The 26518-nt window shown below is 38.6% G+C and overlaps 2 protein-coding genes across 3 annotated transcripts; both read left to right on the top strand.

Annotated features, from left to right (window-relative positions):
• Positions 1–1589: 1589 nt before the first annotated feature.
• On the top strand, positions 1590–5210 carry LOC102719055. The gene is made up of 7 exons (XM_006644415.2): positions 1590–1760; positions 3090–3227; positions 3848–3910; positions 4056–4103; positions 4216–4272; positions 4545–4596; positions 4689–5210. The coding sequence occupies exons 2-7, from the start codon at positions 3102–3104 to the stop codon at positions 4763–4765; spliced, it is 423 nt and encodes a 140-aa protein (XP_006644478.1). The 5' UTR covers positions 1590–1760; positions 3090–3101; the 3' UTR covers positions 4766–5210.
• A 13439-nt stretch (positions 5211–18649) lies between these two features.
• Positions 18650–25970, top strand: LOC102719336 (mitogen-activated protein kinase 8). Of its 2 annotated transcripts, none has more exons than XM_006644416.3 (10): positions 18650–19084; positions 20525–20933; positions 21511–21638; positions 21765–21824; positions 23016–23165; positions 23239–23394; positions 23534–23745; positions 23844–23945; positions 24579–24661; positions 25026–25970. In XM_006644416.3, exons 1-10 carry the CDS (start codon positions 19052–19054, stop codon positions 25421–25423), a joined length of 1731 nt encoding a protein of 576 aa, XP_006644479.1. In that variant the 5' UTR covers positions 18650–19051; the 3' UTR covers positions 25424–25970. The 2 variants fall into 2 exon arrangements, with proteins under 2 accessions (XP_006644479.1, XP_006644480.1); XM_006644417.3 differs by lacking the exon at positions 18650–19084 and adding an exon at positions 19180–19338 and having other exon boundaries at positions 25026–25423.
• Positions 25971–26518: the final 548 nt, after the last annotated feature.

Below are 26518 nucleotides of genomic sequence, written 5' to 3' on the forward strand. Positions count from 1 at the left end.
TAACCCATGATAAAAAAGAAGAGGCCCATGCAGAAACGCGAGCAGAAAGCCCGGGGTGAATACACTGTTGCCACGCGGATGCGTTTTACTAGGCCCAAAAGGCATGCATAATTTTAGCCCATGGACTCTCCAAAACATTCCTAGTAGATATGAGCACGACCTGGACCTATATGAGCACACAAAATTCAGCACATAGCTCATAGGGATGTGTTTGGTTTATAGATGGGATGGGTTGATCATATTTTTGGATAATTTATTTCGAGGGACGCATGTAATGCGATGAACCTAGTTAAAAATAAATCTATTAGATTTGGTTCTGACCCATCCACCAAAATCAGACAAAGCAATTCAACTCACTTGGATGGAGCGAAAACGTTAGCAAGCAACTACCCTATTCAAAACCGCCGCTCGCTCGAGGCTGTCGCCTCCACCTCCTATTCGAGGAGTCATCACCTCTAGATTGGGGAGCCATTACCTACTCGGCACTGCCACCTCCACCTCCAGAACGAGGGTCGTCACCACCTCCAGCCCTAACTCGGGAACAGCTAAACCCTCTACCCACTCACAGCCGCCGGCTCAAGCGTATACCTTCCCACCACTTTTATGTTGACTGATAGTTTGTAAATATTGTTCATCTCACCTCTCTCTCATCCCTTCTATCAAACAAAATAGGGTTAAATCCTATTTCTTATACCAAAACGACAACTAGAATCATCACATCCAAAAAACAGGGATAAGTATAACCCATCCTACCGCATCCTCTAACCAAACACGCCCTGATAGACCATATTTTGTCCTGCGGGTATGCTGCTATATTTTTTTTTCCTTTGTTCAAGTTTGTTTTGTTTATAGAATTGCAACATATCAACTTTGTTGTTACTGTTCTCAACCCCTTCTCAGCAAACCATAGCGTGTATGTCTAAACATTTGTATTCCAGGTCCTAGCAAGTTCCACTCGCATGTCTATCTAATGCCAACTACATCAAACCCTCTCAATGCCATGGTAACCCTTGCCAAGTCCCATTGAAGGAGAAGAAGCCTAAGCATCATCGTTGTACTATTCATCCTTCACCGTTGTGCGGATTCATTCGTTATCGGTTAATCTAAACGTACCCATAATAACTTGGTTTGATTGATCTAGACATACCCAAACTAGCTAAGTAACATGGATGCATATAATTATTATGTAATTGCCGGTAATATTTTTTAAAAAAATTAAATACAAATGAAATTCATTTGAAACCGTCGGCTACCGCTACCATGACCTAATGATCTAATGGTAAGTTCGATTACTATGACTATCATGATGTTGACTAGTGGTTTTGTGAACACTAACTAGGTCCGACAGAGGATGGAAGGAGGAAGAACCGCCGGACGGAGTGCTACTTTTCTAGCGGAGGTCATATTTTCTTAAGTTTACAATGATATTCCTGGATATGGATTTTTTTCATTCTTTATTATTGTATTTCATGAAATAATAAGAGCATGTACATAAAAAAATATATCCCAATGGCTTACCAGGTGGTGAGAGGTTATTTTCGAGATTATATAGATAGACGATGGCTTTTCTGCGAAAAGGAAAGGCCGAAAAGATGCCTGGGAATCGACCGGTAATAACTAGTAAGTGAAGTATTTCCCGTCCCTTCGCCGTTGCTCTCGCTCCGGTCTTGTCTCCTCCCGCGCGAGTTCGCCTGCCGCCTGCGCCGATCGTCGCCGAGCAGAGGCGCCGTCGTCCTTCTGTTTCCGCCGCATCCTCACCGGTGAGCCATCCATCCCTCCCTCCGTTACGCAGCCCCGCATCCTCTTTCTCATTCTCTCTATCCACGCACTTCTTTTTTTTTTCTGGAATTTGCATGAACCCTAGGCTATCCTCAAGATCTGGAAGTTTCTCTCTTCGATTTGCCTTAACCTTGTATATTTGTCCCCGAAAAGCTTTGGGGCTCGGCTGAACCCCCCATGTTCCACGTTAGATCTGCCCCTGATGTTTTCAGTAATGACACTCATCACTCATCAGTGTTGCATGCTGTCGGGCAATTCTAGAATAAAACAGTGCTGATGACCTATGCGTGAGTCCGTCTGCTGACCGATTCTTGTTATGTTGCGCTTGACAATAAATTCATTTGCTGACCCATCATAGTTGTATTGCACTTGACAACAATCAATTATACAACAAAAGCTGATTCATTTATCGTTAGATAGCTGTTGACCGAATACTGATGCGATTAGTACGGTTTTTTGGTAATAAATCAGCAATGTTCGGTCTTGTTCTAAATGGTGACTGGGTGACCCTTTTCAAGCCAATATTGGCCAATCATGCAGTTGCTTGCATCATTTTGTCATATGCAATTCAAATCCCTGCAAACACAGGATAGGAGGCTGTATGTGACTAATAAAGATAATCTGAATAAATAACAACATATATATTCTCTACACTGTTATTTAGATTTGTACAGTCTAGATTATGTAAAATTATTTTTTTGTTAAAAGTAAGTATCAATGTTTAATGTTATGTACCTTTGTCAAGAAATGACTCAAATATAATTGTCTGGAATATTGAGGGTTGAACTGCAGTCTGTACCAGGCATGCCCTATGTCCTCTGTCCTCATGTATGGTAGTTTGCTAGATCACAGTGCTCTCTGAAGGCATGGAACCGTTTGCAAATTTGGTATTTGAGTGGGACATTATTTTTCTATCATGGCTTATTTAGAATAATGTGAACTCTTGAACTCAATAAAAATAAACCTACCATTTATGCAACCCCTGTTTCCTCTCTTATTCTGAACAATGAGTCGGCATTATATTTTTATATACAGTGAGGAAGTTCTTATGCTGGACATAGAAGCTGTTACTACTTACTGGTCTCCTTATTTATGTGCTTTTGCTTTTCTGCTATGGCATAGAGGAAGGGAACAATAAATATGTGCTTTTTATCCTGGTTCTTATTTTGAGAAAATCTTGCCACCCTCATGGATCACCAAATATCTTATCTTCCTTTCCGTGTAAATTTTGTGGCTAGAGTATACTGTATACTTATTAAATGATTCTTTTCACCATGATCGTGAGCATTAAATCGAAATCTTATCTGCAGCTTAAGTTCATTATGTCTGGAATGCCAACTGATGATGCAACTGGTCAAGTGAGGATGGAAGGAGATGTTTCTGACAAAAAGGAAGAAAAAACTCAAGACCAGAATGAAGAAAGTGGAATGCCCTCGCCACAGGAAGAGGTACTATCTTTAGAGAGAAGTCCATTTTTGACCTTGAACTTTATCTTGAATTGATTTTTCACCATAAATTTGTAGACCAGGATTTTTACCTGAACATATCAAACTGTTCATTTTACTACCTTGTGCCTTTTCCTCCTGGCTTCAGTAATCAGTACATAGTATTCAGGCCACGCTGCTTTGAGCTGATTTGGCTGTTAGCTTTGGACGATGCTGGAAGGCTAGCACCATTATAAGCCACGGTGTGAATCCAAAAACTGGTGGAAGTGATGTAACACCTTAAGGTGCCAGCCTTCCAGCGTTATCTACAGTCAAAAGCCGCATCAGCAAGGTTAAATCCAACATGGCCTGTCTACTGTGTACCAAAACCATGTGGAAATGATTCAAGGGATAGAGTGAATGGTCTGAGACATTTATGGGTGAAAAACTCCCGGCTTATTAGCTCAGGGTGAAAAATAGATTCCGAGCAGGCAGGGTGAAAAAGACCAGAATGTATTTATCCCTATCTTTTGGTACACCATTTTCATGTTACTGTTTATACTTATTCACGTGGAATTTATTTCATAAAATAGTAGGAATACCTATTAATTAGCTTACTAATAGTTATATACTATTGTTTTCAGGAGGCAGCCATAAAGAAAAAATATGGGGGAATACTACCCAAGAGGACGCCACATATAACTAAGGTCAATACCTTCTATTTCAGTATCTTTGTCTTTCTCTGTTAAAATGATATTTTTTGCATAAAGGTAAAAACAGATGTATGGTTAAGTACTTAAGTTTCATCTCTTACTGAACTAATATAATCTGTAAAATGGAATAATCTATCAGGACCATGAACGGGCTTACTTTGATTCTGCTGATTGGGCTTTAGGAAAGGTAATACCGTAGTACTGAAGTCATTATGAAGTTAAATTGAGTGTTGTATTATATACAGTAAATTTTTAAGAAGAATCCAATCCATACCATTGTTTCCTTTTGCTTGCCGCAGCAAGGTGGAAGCCACAAACCTAAAGGGCCTCTTGAAGCACTGCGACCAAAACTTCAGGTACTGACATTATAGCTGACAAGATGCCCAATTTGTTTTGCTGTGTTTTTATTCGAATTGAAGATTATAGCTGAAAGATTTTATGGTTCTTATAATGTATTGTAAGTAAACACCCATATCATTTGCTTTTATCTTGTTGCTTCAGATATGCTGAAGCCTGATAACATTTCTCTTACTATTGAACAAAGTATACGAGAAGTCACCTTGTATTATATGCCATGCCATATTCATTTATTATCTTCAGTGTTTTACTGTTTCTAATCCACTTTCAGCCTACTCATGCGCGTGCACGGCGGACTCCTTATGCATCTGCTGACAACGATGGTACTCCTTAACTGCAGATGAATACATCCGAACTAATTGTATACATATTTCATTTTCCTTTCGTGTAACATGGCATTGCATTTTGCTTGTAGAGTGTATGAATTTGCCTTCTGAGGATGTGAACCAGAATGGTGATCCCGTCGAAGACAAGAACAAGGAAGAAGTGTAACGAGTAGCTCCACGCGGGTCGATTTGGAGCAATGCCATGGCTGTCCTTGAGCCAAACAGTTGCCTTGGTAAATAACTAGAGCCAAGCCTACGCTTCTTGAGAGGTTGAGGCGTTGAGCTCTGCAGTCTGCAGTGTCATCTTAATGTAAGACGAGTATATCTGACGTCTACCACATTCAGCTGTTCGCGGTCTTTCAGCTGCAGGAATGAAAACGATGCGGTGAAGGCGATGCTGTAGTACCGGATGTGCAAGGAAACAAATAATTCATTAAATTCAGCTCTCCATCAATGGAAATTACTGAGATAATGGAGAACTTATAATAGTACTCCCTATGAATTTTGTATTTGAGGCGTTGATTTTTGAATATACGTTTGAATTTTTCATCTTATTCAAAACTTTTGTGCAAACATATAATATTATAAGTTGTTAAGTTTTTAGTGGCAAATCAAATCATGAGTTTTTGAATATACGTTTCAGTGGCTTGTCATCCTCCGTTTTGAACTGATTCCTGAGATCGCGACACAGACATTTTTACAGGCCGGGTCATTATTGGCCCAACATACAACCCAAACTGTCCTCTGGGCTGACTGAGCCTACTAGCATTTCCCAGGCCCGTGTTGTTAGAATTCTCCTTTTGCCATTTTCCGATCCCTATCCCTTCTCCGCGTACTAATCACAACCAAACCAAACCAAACTTTCTCAGAATAAATAAGGAAAAGGTGAAAAGAGGCAAACCAAACCAGGAAGGAAGCACACCACTTGTCGTTGAACATTGTATCTCTTTTGGATTGCGCTGCAAATTCCAAAAGACGAGACGTTTGGTTCCATCACACTGCGACGCCACGGCGCACGCACTCACCGATCGTCTCGTCTCTGAAAGGAGTCGACTCGGATGGGAATTCGCGCACGCTCTCCCGGCAGGCAACGCGAATGCTCGTGCCTTTTTGTCCTGGCGGAGAGGATGACACGTCGTCGCCGCCCCGCGTGGCATAAGAATTAGAGTAAATACAGTCACACACGAAGTTAGAAAATATATGTTTAAATCCATAAATTTGTTTTAATGTACCATCTAGATCCATAAATTCGTTTTAATATATCATCCAGGTCTATGATTTTAGACGTTAAAACGATTTTATGGATCTAAACGTGCATTTTCTAAGTTTATGGATCTAAGTGGTACTGCACCACAAGTTTAAGAACTGGCCATGTACTTTACTCTAAGAATTAACACGGAGTCAACTGATACGATAATTAAAATTATATGATATCCGGATTTAAGTAGTTGTCACGGTTTATTTGTTAAATTTGATCGGTCGTTTCATCAAATTTTTTTTTATCAGTTGTCTAATATGAAAGTACGTTATATTATATCAGTGACCTATGATGTAGAACCATACTGCGTTCACTAATCATCAACTAATTATCTAAAAGTTATTAATGATTAAAGTTAAAATAGTAATGACAATAGTGATAAGTAAATGAAGATGGAGAGTAAATATTACAACATTAAAATGCAGCCAAGTATATCTTTGATCCCACTCGTAACATTAATGTGCAATCCACATTAGAAGCATGGGTCGTAGTCAATACAAATATATAGCTCTTTTTTGTTTTCACCTCTTCCTTCTTATCCATCTAAACACAAATAGCTAATTTCTCTTTTCACCTCTTCTATCTAATCCATTTAACCACAAACATATATATCAACACCTTATTGTTTGTCTGCATTAACTTACCGTAATCACTCTCGTATTAATATTATTATAACCACTATTATATTATTATATAATCTCATTTTTATAGGGTCGACGTCAGTGCCCGTAGAAACGTGCCTTGTTGGGTTCCATTCCGCCACCTTACGCCGGGCGACGTGGCAACCATAGCCGCGCGTGTACATCCATTTCCTTGCTTTTAACTCGATTGCATTATTGTTTGGTAATACCATCATTGAGGTGAGGCGATAGTGAGTGAGTGACATGTATGGCACGCACGGCTTCTACTCGTTCGAATTCGATCGACGTTGCCCTCACTCGATCACTGGTACTGGTAGTATGGTAGTAAAACGATTTCCCGTGTCACAGTTAGTACTAATTATTGCGTGTTTACTGTAGTAATTGTCGGTCAAACCACAGCGACACGGAGTAATCTCGACGGCTCATTTCGCATTATTCGCGATCCGTTTGCCATTTCAATTCACATCATCCACTGTTTTCTAGCGACTTCCAAAGCAATGATCAGCAAGTCACGGCACAGTTGAGTAGGCAGAAGCAAAGGGTTGAATGGCTGGCGCCCTTTCTGTTTATACTTATAAACTGTTTATAAAAATCAAATTAACTTTAATTTATAGTTATTTTTAAGTTTTTTATCGTAATTTATTTGTTTAGCATTTGTTTTTAGATAACTAAGAACACATATATAGAGTTTTATTCATAATTATTTTTTTCGTAAATATGATATTTGGTTTTTTTCCTTGAAAAGACAAAAAGATGACCGTTTGTTCCAGGTTCTTGAAAATTTTCTGAGCACTGTCCCTTCAATTTGCATCACCCATTGGTAGAACGGCAGAAAGCATGCTTTGCAGGCCTGCAGCCAAGGCCGAAAGAACAGGGAGCCCACAAGGCTATCTACAATGGAGAAATCAGAGACCGATGATGATGGCAAAAGCATGTACCGAAACCGAACATTTGCTCGCCACTAATCTATTAAAGGAGAAAGCAATTGCCGCAAGATGAAAAACGGTTTTGTGACCGTGGCTGTGTGGATTGTCACTTCTGCACCCCCTTTGTAAGTTGAAACTTTTTATAGAGGGATTGCTTTGTCGATGATTGAGTCTGTAGGGGGTGGGGGGTGATTTACGATGAAACACACGCAATTTTACAATAGCCGGATGCAAATTACTCACTATATTGACCTTAATTGTCTACTTCGACACAACATTGGTCGTAATCCATTTGCATCCAAATCACACTCGGATTAGATTAGCTGAGGGTTTCTTCGTACGAGTATCATCTGTGGACATTGATAGGGAGAGCACCAAAAGTGCCATGCAGCAAAGGGGCCAAAGCACTGGCTCTTCCCACTAATAATGCTCCCTTTTGAGAGCATTAGTTTTGCCGGTGGTCCTTGCATCGTGGGATCAAATGGAAGATGGGCCAAAGCACTCGTCGCACACACTTGGTTTCCCTTCGCTCGCCAAAGCCTCGAATGCTGTCCATACAGGTAGGCGACTATGGATAGGATTGCTGCCGAGCTGACGACGTGGATCTCTCGTGCCATATATGTAGTCGTAAATTTATGTAGGCTAGCTGTTAAAATTATGTCACTGTCGGCATTGCCGTACTGCCTGTGTGGTTGAATAATTATTAGGGTTTTGAGGTCTCTGCTCCAAATAAATTGATGGGGTTGATTTGATTGCATTTGCTTAATTGCCCACCTTTCATTGATACTACGATTAATTAATGACATGCACTCATAGTTGCGTGCTGTTTAACTTGTCAGGCTGTCGCTGTACATAGAACTGTTGTGCATTTGGAGAGTGTGGTGGTGTCAGGGAATGTCCAACTGCATACTACTCCACCTCAGTCTTCAGTACACCCAAAGTGATGAGTTCAGAGTAACCATGCTGATATCTCATATCTGTGTCATAACCAAGTGAATCAATAATCACAGATTAATAAATAATACTCCATGATCTGGATCTTTTTAAACTCTTTTGTTAGCCCTTGTTTAACTTTAGTAAGATAAAAAGTAGGCACACCAAGTGAATCAATAATCACAATTAGCTACTCCTTTTGTTTCTTTTAGAGGTCAAGTGGTGACGGTGGCTACAGGAAATAATCACTAATTTAAAGGGGTTTGAAAGCGACGCTGCCTTCTCCCCGTTGGATCTTCCACGGATGGAGTCCATCTTATGAGGCCGTTTGATCTGCACCGTCCTCTAGGTGCATGCTACAGGTGCATAGTACTCCACATCATGCCAAAATCGAAAGCTGCATGGCACTCTTGGTAAGCAACCCAAAATCTAGCAATTTGCAAATTAAAATTAGGCCATCACTGTCCAACTGACTGACTGTTCGAGCGACCTGAACGAAAGCTTTATTTTTCGGAATAAAAACAATTCCTGAGCTGCAGTGGCCGATACGTCGGTCCAATTTGCATGTAAAGAAAAGCTCCAGTTGCTAGCGACTGTTTTTGGAGTTGTACAGCGAGAATAATTTCTTTGTGAGTTTTTTTTAACTCTCTTTGCGAGTTACTGGCTGTATATGCACGGTTCTCCTTGCACGCTGTCGCCGGCACGCTGTCTGTCTTGCTCGCCGTGTCCAAACGATATATTTGAAAACGAAAAATAATTTATAAATATAATTTTTATATACGTATTCTTAGTGCTATAAAAGACAAGGCCTAAAAAATAAACTTTAATGAAAATTTTATAAAATTAACTCTAAATTTAAAATTAAGTACTTAAATTTTAATTTATAACTATAAACAAAAACAAAAATTTAGCATACTAGTCGGCTCGGCTGTGCTCGTGGAATGGATAATGCCATGGTGGATTGGGAGCCACACGCGCCGGGTGGGAGCATACTGCCAAGGAGCGCAGATCACGTGCGATTTTGCGGTCACATTCGAGTGTGATGGCGCGTGAGATAGGGGTGATCTGTGGGCGTTTGCGTGCTTATCAGTACTTACCAGTTGTGGAGTTTCGGTGTTCAGTTCTCAAAATTTTTTTTAGAGAAATCACATCAATATGTGTCACACAGTATTAAACATAATCTAATTATAAAATAAATTTTAGACTCCGCCTAAAAACCGTGAGACGAATCTTTTAAATCTAATTAATCTATCATTACCATTACCATATGTTGGTTAATGTAGCACTTATGGCTAACAATATACTAATTAGGCTCAAAAAATCCGTCTCACGATTTCTCTCATAATTATGTAATTAGTTTTAATAATTATGTATATTTAATGTTGTGATGTTTTTGGAAAAAAATTTGAAACTAATTTTTGATCTTGTTTTCTTTCCGTGTTTATCTAAGAGTATATTTGGATGAAATACAGCCCACGGCTTCACGCCCGCTCCTCACACGCCCTGATATACGTACACGTGCGTTTGAATAACGTAGACACCAAAAAGGGGAAATCGTAAAAGCCTCCATGAATATCACTTTGAGTTTTAGATTCGATATGCTTTGTTATAAATTATCCTTTTTTTTTGTTTTGCTCGTTTGATTTGGCCACATTTCTAGGTGCACTATATGATCTGAAGTATTCTTTGGTCAACATGTTTTCGAAGCTCACGTCGGCTCGTGACACCCAATATGTCATTGGACGATTGTATTGTATTGATGAGTTTTTTCTCCTAGACATTATGGTAGCAGGATATGAGCAGCTTGTGTTTGCCTTGTGAGGTCTGGTGGCATTCAGTTCTTTCTTTAGATTCAAGATGAAAAAGACAGACTCGATATAACGTTGTTTTGCGAAGGAAAAGATGGGCTTAGGCTGAACAGGTGATCATTTAAAATTTAAAATTTATCTGAAAATAAGTGAGTACTAGGGAGTATTGTTTTTTCCGCCTATTATAAGGGTTTACCTAATACGGAGGTAATCACGCTTACTACTGGGTCCACTATGGTAACAATGATACCGTAGTAACCACATCAATTCAAACAAAAATAAAAAGTAATTTATAATTTTAATAAATTTTATCTGATTTTTCACGATGATCATAGTTATTTGTCTTACCACCAGGGTACACCAGGGTACAGTAACCTTGGACCGAAACATTGCCTACCACTCCACATTTACCACTCCACATTTAAATTTATTCATATCTTATCTCTAAGCACCCTCTCCGTCGTATTCATATAATAAAGGATATTTTGATTATCTTTTCCCTCCCATAATTTGTGAAAAAAATCGTCATTGTTATCACAATACTGTTATTTCATAAATGTATATGATATTATAAATTGGATACGTCTAAAACGACCTGTTTTTATGACCGAGGTAATTGTATCAAATATCATGCATTAAAGTAGATCCAATTATTGACAATCACTACTATTGACGAGCTGTTCCATTATGCCGACAGAGGCATGTGTGGGTCCATTGTGATTAAATACATCCCAATTATTAAGAGTGGGGAGTTAAGGGGAGTGTCCATTATTGCCCTGTGATCGATAGATCTGTTGATGCTACTAGCTTGCTCTTCTTCTTTTGGGTTCTGGATTGCAGCTCACGAAATTCTTGTGATGTGGATAGATCCATGATCCATCTCGGCCGCATGCGTCCCCTTCCTAAGAATGCGTTTGGTTTGTGGATGAGATGGATTGAGTTGGCTCTATCCCTAAATTGTAGGTTGGGTTGGTTCTATTTTTCTGTAGGTTGGATGTATCGGTTGGACCCTGTTTTTTGTTTGGTTGAAGGGATAAGATGGGATGAGTTGGACCTGTTTTTTGTTTGGTTGAAGGGATGAGACGGGATAAATGTTACCTCTCATATTCAAAATAAAATATTAAATACTATGATTAATATATGAATAATCTAAAGTAATTGAATATATATTTATACAAGTAATATATTTTAAATAAATTTAATAAATAAAATAAACATCCCTCTGTGCGTCGTGGTCGTCCTAGGACGGATTCGTCCCACCGTTTTGGTAGGATGGGTTGGACCTGGATTTGGGAGGAATATTTCTCTTCTAGGTCCAACCCATCCCACCCATCCACCAACTAAACAGGGTCAGGGATGGGTTGGCTCTGTCCCAACCCATCCCATCCCTGAAACCAAACACATCCTAAGAGCAAGTATAATAGCAGACTATAAGTTGGCTAAATGCTTATGTGGAGGAGAGAGTGGATAAGAGAGAGTGTAAGTAGGCTGTAAGCTTATAGCCAGCTCAGACACAAGAACCAAGAAACTCTGTAAGAGTGACACGTGGGTACTGTATTAATGATGAAGAGCTAAATATTATATGGGTGGGCTAAGAGCAGGCTATAAGACTTCTTATAGCCCGCTTGTTGGTTATATTATTAGCTTTGCTCTAAGTTAACTTATCACCCTCGTTTTTCATGCGCACGCTTCCCCGAAATGCTAAACGGTCAAAAAATTTCTATAGGAAAGTTGTTTTAAAAAAATCATATTAATCTATTTCATATTTTTTAATAATTAATAATTAATTAATCATGTATAATCTAGTATTACGTTTTTCACGCTGGGGTAAGTTAACTTATCTCTACTCAAACGAATGCGACCTAGGAGCAGGGACACGTTCGCAACTAACAAGGAGGAAAACTTTTCTCTTTTTTTCATACGAACACTTTTTAAGCTATTAAACGTGTATTTTTTAAAATATATATATATAAGTTGTTTAAAAAATTCAGATTAATTTATTTTTCAAGTTTACAAAAACTAATACTTAATTAATTATATGCTAATGACTTTTTTCGTTTTACCTGCGTTGATTAGATAAGGTAGCCAACGTCATCTTCGAATGGTAATGGAAAAATCCAAATACTTGCAAATAAAAAATAATTTGTGGATAATATATATATAATATTTCTATTGATCTGAAAAAAAAGGCTTAAAATAAACTTTTATGAAAAAAATCTAAAATAAACTTTAATTTTAAGGTTAAAAGTTTAAATTTTAGCTTATGCCATTTGTATGTAGAGGGCTGGAGCGAGAAGCATCTACTCCCACTGTCAGAAGAACCAATTTTTTGGTTTTGGTGTCCAGCGTTTGACTATCCATCTTATTTTAATTTTTTTAAAAAGGGGACAATTGCAAATTTGCCATAGGTTTAAAATATTATTGCAAAACTGCCACTAGATAATTACAAAAATACCACTAAAACTGTCATTCAAGTAACATCCTTGCAATTTAAAAAAAACTTATGACAAATTTACAAATAGCTCTAAAAATTAGTCATGCATAAAGTACTATTTATGTTTTATCATCTAATAAAAATAAAAATATTAATCGTAATTTTTAAATAAGACGAAGAATCAAATATTATATGTAAAAATAAAAAATTGATTTATTTAGGAGGGACGGTGTATGCACTTCGCAAACTGGAGAAATCGCAACATCACCCATGAACCATGATTAACAGTTGCGTACGTTGATCCTCTGTGGCATAAAACGTTACCACCTCTCTCAAAAGCGCGTGACTTGTTTGCGAGGCAACAAATTAAAGTCACATCAGAGATATGAATCTACAGTTCGAACCAAAGAGCACAGAACCAAATTCGTCCCTCGATAGAATAGCACACGTACTTGTCACCGCTGCCGTCTCAGTTACCGTACAGACCGATCCTGCCAAAAGAGATCGTGCGGCCATCGACGGCACGGACGGACCGACGGAGGAGAGCCGGCGGGGTCTCCCTTTCTCCCCCGCACATGTATGCATGCACCAACACCCCCCCTGCAAATCTGTCAACACCTCTGCACCGCGCGAGTGCACGACACGACGCGACGCGATGGCACCGTGACGGCGCGCAGGGCTGGGCGCTCTCGTCCGTTGCCAGCGCCAACTCGCACGCACCCATCGCTAGCTGGCTAGGCGCCGCCGCCGCCGCCGCCGCCGTCCTCGCCATCCGTGGCTAGCAAGAGCGAAGCGCGCGAGGGATCTCACCAAACATCGATCGGTTTCACGGCAGCGCGCGCGAGAGACCGTCACTGGAAAATCGCGAATAGCCCCCCGGGATCGAGCGCGCGCGCGCGCGCGAAGCGAGCGAGCGAGCAAAGGCAGCAACGGCTAGTAGCGCGCCGGAGGGGTATCGCTTTTGGAGCAAAAGCGACGGTCCCGTGTACTGTACGTCCTGTTCCTGTGGGTGCATCACGGTCGGTCTCGTGGATTTGTCCCGTTCGTGTTGCGCCACGTAAGTAACGCGCGAGCGCATGGTTCAGATAGATGGTGGGTACACTGGTAACGGGCAGCCGACCGCTGAAAGTCTTCGAGTATACGGATACAATTAGAGCAAGTTCAATAATACAGTCAACTGCTGGTTATAATTCATTTACAGTCAATTTAATAATTATTTTATACAATAATTAGCTATAAAACATTAATATATGGTCCCACATGTCATACACATAAAGTGTTTTAGAGCTCGTGCGGTAACTTAGCTACAAATTAATAGCCTACTACTCTTTCTCCTCTTTTTTATGTTTATAATCGGCTTATAGTCTACCGTTGTACTTGCTCTTAACATTTCAGGACTATCGAACAATCTTTTTCTTAGCGGTACCACTTGCAACGATGAGCGTTCTTGTCTTTTTTTGTTCTACTTATAATTAAAAATGAAATTTTCAGTATTAAATATAAAGTTGATTTTGTTTTTTTATCATATTTTATTTTTTAACATTTACTTTTAAATTATTAAGAACACATATAAAAGTTTTTTTCACAAACTATTCTTTTAGAAATAGGTCATTGCCAATAACCCCCAATAACCATATAAAGTTTTCTTTCTCATTTCAAACCAGAAATAACCACATAAAGTTTTCCTTCTCATTTCAAACTAGAATTTTCTACTAGTTCAAACGTTGTGGAGAGAGAAAAAAATACTCTAATTTTGTCTCACCTCCTAGTACAGAGTTGTCCGGTTAGAGATTACCGTTCGACATATTACTTGATCTTTATGGTAGGCTTTGCACCTTTGTCTCATGTTGATACCAAGGGGGGAGGGGGTCAACCTGTCAATGTCTTTATGAAGTAAAAGGTGGCAAGGGCTATGTGGTGCTTTGAGTGATAAGCATAAGTGGTATTATGAGCCGTCTTATATCTCACACTCCACATCTTAGTAGATAGATAAATATTACAACACCTTAGTGGGAAAAACATACTGATGCTATGATGCTAAGATGAGATAGTACATCTCGTTCCATCAAATAAACTATAAGGGTGGTCGTACTATAGAAGTAGTTGGGTCAGAATACCTCCTTGGTACATGGCCAAGCAACGAGAGTTGAGGACGACCTATTCTGGACTCTCTCACGTGAGGCCTAAGCTTAAGTCATCAGATCGAAGGCTCGAGGTCGACTCAGGGTCCCTCGCTCATGTCCCTCGATCTGGTATCTTCTAGTGCTCATAGGTCACGTGTCATTCCTAGGTTGGCCTAATATGTTCTCTATGCTCGGGGAACTAGCGGCATGGTACTAGGCTGCTTCGTGCTCTCGTTGGTACGGATCATGTTCTTATATCACTAATTCACGAAACATCAAATATTTTGCATCCCAATCTTTTCGCTTTTGTGTATACTTGTAAGTCAAATTTAAATTTTCAATTTAATTCTGGAGTTTTTATCCTAGTTTATTTTTTAGCATTTCCTTCTAGATCGTTAAGAACACATATATGAAAAATTTTATTCACAAATTATTTTTTGTTTATAAATATGTTGTTTATATTTTTAGGGAAAAAAGGCAAACAATTACAACCCTAAATTTTCGTTTCTAACTAGTAAATTTTGCGGACATACAATCAATATTAAGCGAAGATACACCTATATTTTTCACGTAAGCTTAAAGTTTTGTGACAACTCTAAGGTCCGGCTCATTTATTGACTTAGTACGTTCATAAAGATTAATTGACCATGCATCAATTTGCAAGATCGACTATTATAGTGTGAGACATTAACAAATATATTTTTATAAATTAATTTGTATCCTTTGCGCTATTGTCGAGGGAGATAGTTAAAGGGAATATCCATCACAGTTAAAAGGAGATTGAGCAGTCAAACCGCACCTTACAAGTTGCATTGGAGAAAATGTGAAAGACAACTACCTAAAACGTCATTTTCCCCTTATTTAAAATAATACAGCTGCTCGTGCACATAATTTAGCAACGATAGCAGCGACCTAGCTAGCAAAAAGTCATGGTTTGGACGCAGTAATCAAATAGGGGACAATAATTTACACAATGATTGCTTTCTCATAAGTTAACAGCATTAAATTCTTTATTATACATCATGCAGAAACAAAAAAGACTGGTAATAAACGCTAGCTTCCATTTGTACGAGTACACCCGATCTCTCATGAGCCATGAATGCCATGTTAAATTGGGTGTAATCAAACCAAAAACTTTCTCCAATATTATCCGGAACTAGGAGCAGGAATACTCCCTGTTACACGATATTTTGGTTCACCATACATACATACGTACTTACGTTACGTACATGCTGTGTTCGGCTATAAGTAAGTTATTCGATGCGAAAAACATAGCAATACATCAGTACATGATTAATTAATTATTAATTATAAAAATTATAAAATAGATTGTTTGGATTTTTAAAGGAACTTTTCTATAGAATTTTTTAAAGAAAACGCATCGTTTAGTGGTTTGGAAAACATGTGCGCGAAAAACAAGTGAATATGGGTTAGTAAGACCATTCTCAGTGGTCCTTTCATTTAACATTAATTATGTGTCACATCAGATTTTTGATGACATGAAAAGAATTTAATTAAGAAAGAGAAGAGAACCCTTTCATCCTAGTGAAATGTTTGTAACGTTGTTTCCAAGCAAATGAAAGCCAAATGAAAGTCCATTGAGGCTAAATCTTTTTTTTCATCTAGACTATTTTCCTCTCATGTAACAATTCCTCTCATGCAGAAATTTAGTGGCCTATCAAACCTATAAAACTGTTAAATGAAAGAGATCCTGAGAGATGCACTTTTATTTCACAGAAAAAACTAAAAACACTGACATATTACTCTTGAAAACTGTAAAATAAAAAGAGTCACTGAGATTGGGCTAAGAGAGGGAGAAGAACATAATCTTAGTAGTATGCATAGGAATATTAATATTAATATAGGGAAAGACAAAGTATTATAATATATAACGGACATAATATATTTCATATGAAATATCATCATTAATATAATCATAGCAAAGAAAAAACATATTTATAGTTGATGGACATATGTATCAAAAAGCACTTTCATAATGAAAAAGTGGACAGAGCATGTTAGTGCGGGGAGATTACACGTGATGCATATGAATGGTTTTAATTGTAAAAAGGTATAGCATGGGAAAGGGAAAAAATAGAAAAAAGAAGAAAGGAAACAGATATACACACGCTGCATGCAAGCATGATTAGCATCACATGCCATACACGGCTAGTTTAGAATTTTTGGATCAACCTTATCGTCTTATATATCCGGGGTGAACCAAACCCAGATCTAACCACCGATAATTGCGGTATCTTATCATGAATCGCACAGCACACGAAGCTTCATACCCAAGTTGCACAAAATGCTTGGCCCGGTTCAGACGAGAGAGAGAGAGAGAAACGATACGATGTGGCGTAAAAATAAATACTTGCGCTGCACTGCACGGCCATGCCCATGTGATTCGCACACCTAAGGGTACGTTTAGACCGTAAAATTTTTTTAACAAATGTCACGTGAGACGTTTGATCAGATATCGGAAGGGATTTTCAGACATAAAAGAAAAAATAAATTACAGATTCCATCAAAAAATTGCGAGGCGAATCTTTTAAGCTTAATTATACCATCATTAGCACATATTTGTTACTGTAGCACTTATGGCTAATCATGGCCTAATTAGTCTCACATAACAGTGCAATTAATTTTTTGGTTCATCTGTATTTAATACTTCATTTAAATGTCAAAAATTCGATGTAATGTTTTTGGAGAAATTTTTTAGAAACTAAATAAGGCGTAAAGCAAAGGCCAGAGGAGGAAAAAAATGAGGAGGAAAGAAAGTCGCGAAAAACAGCGTCAAATCTGTTCTCCGTCGCACCGACCAACACCGAAAACCTCCACCCAGCGTCAACTATCCAGTGTCCACCCCAAAAGGGCACACACAAAAAATCCCACAAGGAATAACTAAACAAATACGTTCTTTTATACGATTATTTGCAGATTATTTCTTGTAATTCGTAAACAGTTACGACTGGTGAGTTTTTTTTATATTCTATGATAGTTATTTAATTACATAAATAATATAATTAATCAATGAAAAGTTTAAAAATCTATCTTAAACAGGTTAGGTGATAAATTTTTATATAGATTTTTTTCAAAAAATGCACCTTCTAGCGGTTTAAAAATCGTGAACGCAAAAACCGAGAAAAAGATGAATAAATCTACTAGAAGAAAGCAACCTATGTTATTGTATGGGATCATTCGCATATTATCTTTTCTCTTATACGTACATTTCTAAAATTTTATCTAATTCTTGTCGGATAGGTTTTTAAGTAGTTAATCTTATCACATATATCATTAAAAACTACTACATCTGTTTTATATTGTTTTATATTATAAAACTTTTTAGTCTTGTCTAAATTCATTTATAAATATATATATAACTTATATATATGTCTAGATTTATTAGTATATATATGAATTTAGGCAATGTATATAATTTATACTCCCTCCATATTTTTATGTATGACACCGTTGACTTTTAGGATTACGTTTGACCATTCGTCTTATTCAAAATTTATATCCAAATATGTAAAATTATAATGTATACTTAAAGTTCCTATAATAATAAATCATATTATAATAAAATAATTAATAATTATATAATTTTTTAAATAAGACGAATGGTCAAACGTGGACCTAAAAATCAATGGCGTAATATGAACGAGTATATTGAAAGTCTTGGGTTGCGAACGGAGGAAATATTAAAAAACAGATAACCTTAGTGGAAAAAACTACCCAGCCTCCGGTGCCCGCGGCCCGCCGCGCACCGTAGCCGCACCAACCCGGGGTGGAACCCGGTCTCATCACGGTTTCACCGCCCCACCCCAACGATCCGTCATAAAAACGGTACGTTTCTCGCGTTTTTTTTTTCACTTTAGCGTAAAATCCTCTCCGGAGTCCGGAGCCGGGAGCGAGACAGGGAGAGGGAGAGCGGGGCGAGCACGAGCTCTATTTTTTTGCTCGTTTTCTTTCTTTCTTTTTAATAACTCCAGTACTCCACCGCCACCAGTAGAGAGGCCCGGGGGAGGACGAGAGCACGAGACCGCAACACAAACTCGCCGCGAGTTGCTCAGTCGCAGGGGGCGGGGCGGGCGTCCCGGTCGGGGATTGCGCTGGTTCGATCCCCCCAACCCAATCCGTTCAGGGGCGTGGCGAGATCGATCGATCGATCTCTCCCTCCCTCCCTCCCTCCGTCCCTCGCTACCTACCGACCTACCTCGCGCTCGCGGCGGGCGGGGGCGGGCAGGCATCGCATGCGGCGGCTCGGCGAGGCAAATGCGGGTAGATTCGCTGGCGGAGGTGGAGCGGTGAGGCGGCAGCCAGGGAGCGATGCAGACGGAGCAGCAGCAGCAGCGGAGGAAGGTGAGAGGGGGGCGATTATTATTATTTTTTCCCGGGTGTTTCTCGCTGGGGGGGGGGGGGGGGGGGGGTGGTTGGTTTTTGGTGGATGTGGTGTCTTGGGTTGTTGGCGTTTGGAGATCGGTTGGTCCGGTGGGTTGTTGCCAGGAAACGATCTGGACGATTTGTGCTATATGGAGTCGTAGGATTTTGTGAAAAAATAATGCCTTCTTTCTCTACGCGGGGCTTTGGATTCAGAATTTCGGATGCGTTCATGCGTAAGGATTTGTTCTTGCCATTATTTTCTGCTGCTTTTTCCTCGATTTTTTTACAGATGACTCCGTATAAACTGTGGTGAATTTTAGTGGATTTTGAGCTCTCCAGTCGCTTTAGTTCTCGATTCTCGGATTCCATCTATTGGGAAAATAGATTTTTTTCCCCTCTTATCCTTTCAAAAACTATCTGAATTGTCAGAAGGTTCTCCGTTGGATTTAACAGCAGATGCCTTCTTGATAATATCTGAAACCTTCTGGTGCTGGGCGACGTCTGCTTTTGTGCCCTCGAAAGGAAATGGGCATCCTTTGACAACTTTTCCCGAGTCAGTCGAATACTCATTGATCCTTGATGGAGCACTAGTAAGAGACTTTTCCCAAGCCCATTCTAATCCGAGATAACACGCCAAGGGAAGAAGATTAATTCAGATGCTACATAGAGGCATGGCAAATGCGGTATAAGATTCGCTGAGTAGATATGTTTATCCTAAACCAGCTCTGCGGCCTTCTTACCTTGGTTTTTGTACTTGCAAGAAAAGAATAGCCAATCATTTTAATTGCCCCAGTGGATTATCTAATCAATATATTCCATGCCCACTCGGGAGGCATATTGGTCGAGATGGTTTTATGCTTCAGGGACCAAGAGCACTTCTTAAGTTAAGAGTCATTATTTGTCTTTTTCATATTAGTTTCATTGGTTCTTTCGATTGTGCTATTCTGCTCGTTGCTGGAGGGTGGAGACCAAGGAGTAGTTGCATCAGACGGGGGAGGTGTAGCTACTTGTCTTTTCTGATATATGAGCTACTAGAATCCAGCTGCTCGTTCTAGTGTCTGTCTAGCTGAACGCAGATAGCAATCTGCTGTTGAAGTGGGTTATTAGGAAGCAACCTGTAATGTGCAAGATTCAGCGGTCTTCTTAACATCAACTTTGAATTATTTCTCGGCGGGGTTTTCATGCAAAGATCAGTGTGCAGTGTGTTGAGTACGGAGAATACTATGTATAAACTCCCTAAGGCCTAGGACTTTACAAAGCTCTTTTTGAGACAGGCTGGGTATCTGAGATTGATCTTATTTCTTGAGGCTGATGCTATTCACTTAAATTTGACTTTCCTCTTTATATTGAGTACTTCCTCTTTTTTAGAGAAGCTGTCTACTGCACAGTGTTAAACTCAAATTGTTGACTTTTGTTCAGGATTCATCAGAGATGGATTTCTTCAGCGAATACGGTGATGCCAACAGATACAAAATTCAGGAAGTCATTGGCAAAGGAAGCTATGGTGTAGTTTGTTCAGCTATTGACCAACATACTGGTGACAAGGTTGCAATCAAGAAAATACACAATATCTTTGAACACTTATCTGATGCTGCCCGAATTCTCCGTGAGATCAAATTACTCCGGCTATTACGGCATCCTGATATAGTTGAGATCAAGCATATAATGTTACCTCCATCAAGGAGGGACTTCAAGGACATCTATGTTGTCTTTGAGCTGATGGATACCGATCTCCACCAAGTAATCAAGGCAAATGATGACTTAACCAAAGAACATCATCAGTTCTTTCTCTACCAGATGCTTCGTGCTCTGAAATATATTCATACTGGTATGCTTCTTTTTAGAAACTGAAGTCTGAGCTACCACACTGTTTATTGATGTACTGCAATCTCTGTTTAGTGTCTGGATACTTACTTTTCTATGAAATCTTGTGAAAAATTTGTTCACACTTGTTTGGTTCTTTATTATGCATCATTGAGAGCATAAACAATCTTGTAGTGTGCTCACACATGAATTTCACACTCTGCTAACTCAATAAAGAAGTCCACTACTGCACTATACATAAAGGAAATTGCCCTTCTCACATCAATTATGTCTTAAGTTGCTTGTTCTGTTCATTATAGTATTTTTCTTTCTTGAGGTTCTGTTTGTTGCTGTTCTCTTATTATTTATTTAATGTATTTCCCACTATTTTGCACCTTTTGTTGATAACTGGATATTTTACTTGCACTTCCTTTGTGTATTTTTGTATAGTTGTACATCAAGTTATCATAGTAATTTTTTTATTCACTGTTGAGCCATTTAGAGTTTTGAACTGCATGACTCATTTATTAAATCTTTCAGAAGGGGGAGATGCTGGTTTATATGTATTGCTTATGTCCTGACCATTGATTTATGTATTGCAGCTAGTGTCTATCATCGTGATTTGAAGCCAAAGAATATATTGGCAAATGCTAACTGTAAACTCAAAATATGTGATTTTGGTCTAGCACGAGTGGCGTTTAATGACACTCCTACAACGGTATTCTGGACGGTATGCGAAATTTAATAATATATTCATATATTGCATCATCAGCAAGATTAAAGATATTCAATTTGGGTATACTTCTTGCCAACTAAATCTTATCTTCTATTTCATAATTCTCTCTCCCTTTTTCAGGATTATGTTGCTACTAGATGGTACAGAGCTCCTGAGTTGTGTGGTTCTTTCTTCTCTAAGGTACTTAATCCGTGTTGCTTTTTCAAATATTGCTTGCACTACTTTCTGCAGAAAGATGCTTCATGTCATTGCTGAATAATATTTACTGTTAAATTCATTGTCAGATAAGATTCCACTATGGTTTTCTACATGATATTCTGTTTGTAGCACTTCACATATTTTATCGTAGAGAAATTTCATCTGTTTATATAATACATCAAGGATTATGCCAATAGAATGGTCATGACCACTCTCGGAGCCTTAATATTTATGGCCATGCATTATACTGGTGGTACTGGCCAGCATGCTGGTATATGTTATTTTTGGTGCAGTTGCTTGATGTGCAATCCATTTATGGTGGTTATACTAACCACCATTGAAATTGAGTAGCCTTCCTTTTATATATAATTCGCAATTCAAATTTTACTGATGTTCTTCCATCTCGTCATAGATCTTACTACACATTTCATAGCCTCTTTCCCATTCTTCTAAGCCTCTATTTGAATCTTTGACAATGGGTACGACCTATGTCACTGTTGCCTATATTATGCTTTATGATATCTAATTTTACTTCATCTTGATTAGTTGGTCCACTTAATTCCAAGCTCCATACATATATGTACATGGCACTATTTTATAACCTCTCTTATAGGGCCAAATTTGTTGCTTGCTTATCTTCCCTTTCTGTAATCTATACTTTGGCTGCTTTTGGTGTGTATATATGTGGTCATTTTTTCTGAAAGATTATGCTCCTTGTGCTAAATTTATCCTGTTGTACATGGCCCTTTTTGTGCCCAAGTACCACCTAGCTGAGTGTGATTTTACATCAGGCCATTCATCCCCTTTGATTCCGATTTGGATTTTTACCAGCTGGCATGTCAGGATTATTCCCTCCAAATCATCTTGTTCCGAAGCTGCATTCTCCTACAAAACTTAACATAGACGGCATTTGCTATACCTTTTTAGTAGGTATTGTCTTCATTGATAATCATAGGTAAACTATTAGTATTATTTTGTTAGGTTTGGAAAGTGCATTTATAGTAACATGGGTGCTTATTCTTCTGTTTAATATCTAGGTAAAGTGATAAGATTAATGCAGTTAGCTGAAATTTTTATGACTGGATGCCAACTATGAACTAATATATGGTCTGCTCCTCCTTAAATTTCAAAGTGTATACTGATTCAGGATGCTAAATTGATTGTACTGTGCAGTATTCACCAGCTATTGACATATGGAGTATTGGCTGTATATTTGCGGAGATTTTAACTGGGAAACCTTTGTTTCCTGGTAAAAATGTGGTTCACCAATTGGATCTGATGACTGATCTCTTGGGTACTCCATCAATGGATACTGTTACAAGGGTATGTTTTTTCATTAATGATTAATGCTCCAAAGTGAACTATCCATAATAAATGCCAAGTATTGCAACTGCAGATTCGGAATGAGAAAGCAAGGAGGTACTTAAGTAGTATGAGGAAAAAGCAGCCAGTATCTTTTTCTGGGAGATTCCCAAAAGCAGATCCTGCTGCACTCAAGCTTCTGCAGAGACTACTAGCATTTGACCCCAAGGATAGACCAACCGCTGAAGAGGTTAGTTTTTTTCCCTTAATGAATGTTAAATTCAAAATCTGTAATTTGTAGTTAAATATGATAGCTGCACGCCTGCACCTAGTGTCACTTGGTGTTGAAATTGTTCTAATGATACTAATTTCATTGTTGTACATATCAGGCGCTGGCTGATCCATATTTTAAAGGCCTTGCAAAGGCAGAGAGAGAACCATCATGCCAACCAATAACAAAAATGGAGTTCGAGTTTGAGCGGAGAAAGGTGACCAAAGAGGATGTGAAGGAACTTATATTCCGCGAGATACTGGAGTATCATCCTCAACTTCTCAAGGATTACATGAATGGAACTGAAAAAACGAACTTCCTATATCCTAGGTTCATGCCATAAATTCTCTTCCATCCATCATGCTTCTTCTGCCCCCCATTGGTTGTAACTAACTCATTTTTGGTTGTGCCTAATTGTTATTATGCAGTGCCATTGACAACTTCCGGAGACAATTTGCTAACCTGGAAGAAAATGGTGGAAAGAATGGAGATGCTGTTCCGTCAGACAGGAAACATGTTTCGCTCCCAAGGTGGCTACAACTGGTTTTAACTGTCAATATTTTTTTTCTTTGCAAATATATTTTCATTGATTATGTTATGACACCCAAGTTCACTTTCTGTTAAAAAATTGCATCAAATCAAACAAATATTTCCTTCGTTTTATACTGTAAGACTTTCTAGCTTCATCTAGATTTATCCATAGATATTTTGTATAGTGTTTGAATTCATTAGCATCCATATGAATTTAGAAAAAAAACTATAAAGTCTTACAGGGCTTGTTTGGGAGAGTTTTAGATTTTAAGGAGCAATTGTTTGGTAGCCAGCTTCTAAGAATCTTGAAAAGCTATAAAACCTAGCTTCTCCAATTTCTGACTTCTTAGTTCATTTTGCAGAATCTGTAACTACAGGCTCTTAGAATTTGTGAACTGTTTGGAGCAGCTTCTGGCAGAAGTAGCTTTTGGGAAAAGCTGCATCTAAGAGAAGCTCCTCCAAACAGGCCCACATTGTGAAACGGAGTGAGTAGTTCATGCTTGCATGATTATAAATACTGTGTTCCATGATTTTATGATACTATAAAATCTCTTTACACATCAGCAAGTGGGTTCATTTGAGGTGATATGAAGAACAAAATTTGGGGCTGATGGTTGATTTCTAATTTGCAGGACTACTACAGTTCATTCTACTCCAATTCCTCCCAAAGATCATCATAATGTAACTTCCCAAGTACCCCAAAGGATTCCAACAGGTAATAGTTTATACTAAATAAACTGAGTATTGCAAAATTGTAGATACTTTGATCAAACTATCAATCAAGAAAGTACAAATTTAAAGACGGTCTAAAACTACAGACTTAGCATTGGGATTGTCATGAAACTACCAAAGTATAAGGCATAATATTGCAAAACTATATATATCGGCATTTATAAAACCACTACCTTTGTAACTCCCAATGAAATAGTGTTAGGGATGTAAACTCTAAAATCTGAAGCTTTGATATGCTTTGCCTTATGATAAACCGCTTTAAATTTGTAGTTCTGTGATGGTTTTGTCAAAATATGTGCAGCTTTCAGATTGAACCATCTCATATGTTTCTTCTGATAATTTCTCAGGTAGACCAGGAAGAGTGGTTGGCCCTGTAATACCATTGGAGAATTCAAGTGCAATGGGCCCATACAATCAACGAAGGGTGGTCAGGAACATGTCAGCATACGCCTACCACCGGAAGTCAGACAGTTCAGAAAGAGAGCTCCAGCAGGAGCTTGAGAAAGATCGTATGCGTTACCAGCCATCGGAGCATTTTATGGATGCTAAGGTGGTGTCACATATGTCCCATGACTTGAGGTCTTCCTCCTACTACGTTTCAAAGGCGAAAGCAGATGTGGCCGATAGAGCTACCTTACAATCCAGCATGATGCAGGGAATCGGCCCTTTTAATGGCATCGCTGCAGTTGGAGGTAACTACAATAAGGTCGGTGCTGTTCAGTACGGAGTTTCGAGGATGTATTAGGTGCATTGCCACTTCCAATTTGCTCCGCTGAGCTGAATTAATAACATGAAAGAGCCTAAGTAGTCAAGTGCCTGATCGGCCGAAGATTCGAACAGAGGAATACAGGATCAACAATCTGATCGAGGAAGCGTGGAGGCGGTGAAACTACAGAATGTGGAAAGGACAATCATCTTGCTAGCCATTGATCTAGCCGTTCAAGAAAGGCATGACATATTGCCATTGCTATCAACTATTTGCTGCTAAGAAAAAGAAACGAGAGAAAAGGGGAAACGATGAGCGAGTGAACTATGTACTTCGAATGAAAGGGGGACCTGGGAATAAAAATAGTGAGCCTCTGTATATACAGTAACTTGATTATATATATTACTGCCAGAGACAGCCATTTCTTTGTTCCTCGTGTGGTGGTGTGTTTCCTTTTGTATCTGTGGGCGTTGGAGCACAAATTCTTGACAGCAAGCGACACGTAGAATGGGAAGTACATTTTGGTGTAACATCAAAGTAGCAAAAACAAATCAACGGACGATAGTGTTCACTCCATTTATTATAAGATCTGTTCTTGTTTAGCTTTATCCATTGATTAGTATATATGATTTATATATGTGTATACTCATCAATGTCTATATGAATTAGGTAGAAAGTTTTGTATTGTTGAATGGGGAGTAAATGATACTAGTGTTTCTCTTCCAGAGTGAATTGTTACTTGTGTTTAAGGATGAATACATAGTAGAAAACTGCAGTTATTCTGTCAAAGCTATCACCATACAACTACTAATCAGGTATTTTGTATAGCTGTAACAACAAAATGACTTCCAATTTTGTGATGAGTCCGACTTACAAGTTACATCTATAGCATTGCATGTGTACAACGAACAAAGTTAAAATAAAATTATATGCTATTGTCATGACATGTCTCTTTAAAATGTCCAGCTAGAAGAGCGTTTCATTCTGAAATTTTATATCACTACTGAGATGAGCCATAGCCCATAGGTGTCCTTACAGCAGCTGAGCAGCATATGAGGTGATGGCGTGCTTCAAATGCTATAAAATTTTCACACGTTCAGGGAAAATCCGAGTTGGCAAGTCTCTGTGGCGAAA

Source organism: Oryza brachyantha, chromosome 1, assembly GCF_000231095.2.
Source record: "Oryza brachyantha chromosome 1, ObraRS2, whole genome shotgun sequence".
In the NCBI taxonomy this organism is placed as follows: domain Eukaryota; kingdom Viridiplantae; phylum Streptophyta; class Magnoliopsida; order Poales; family Poaceae; genus Oryza; species Oryza brachyantha.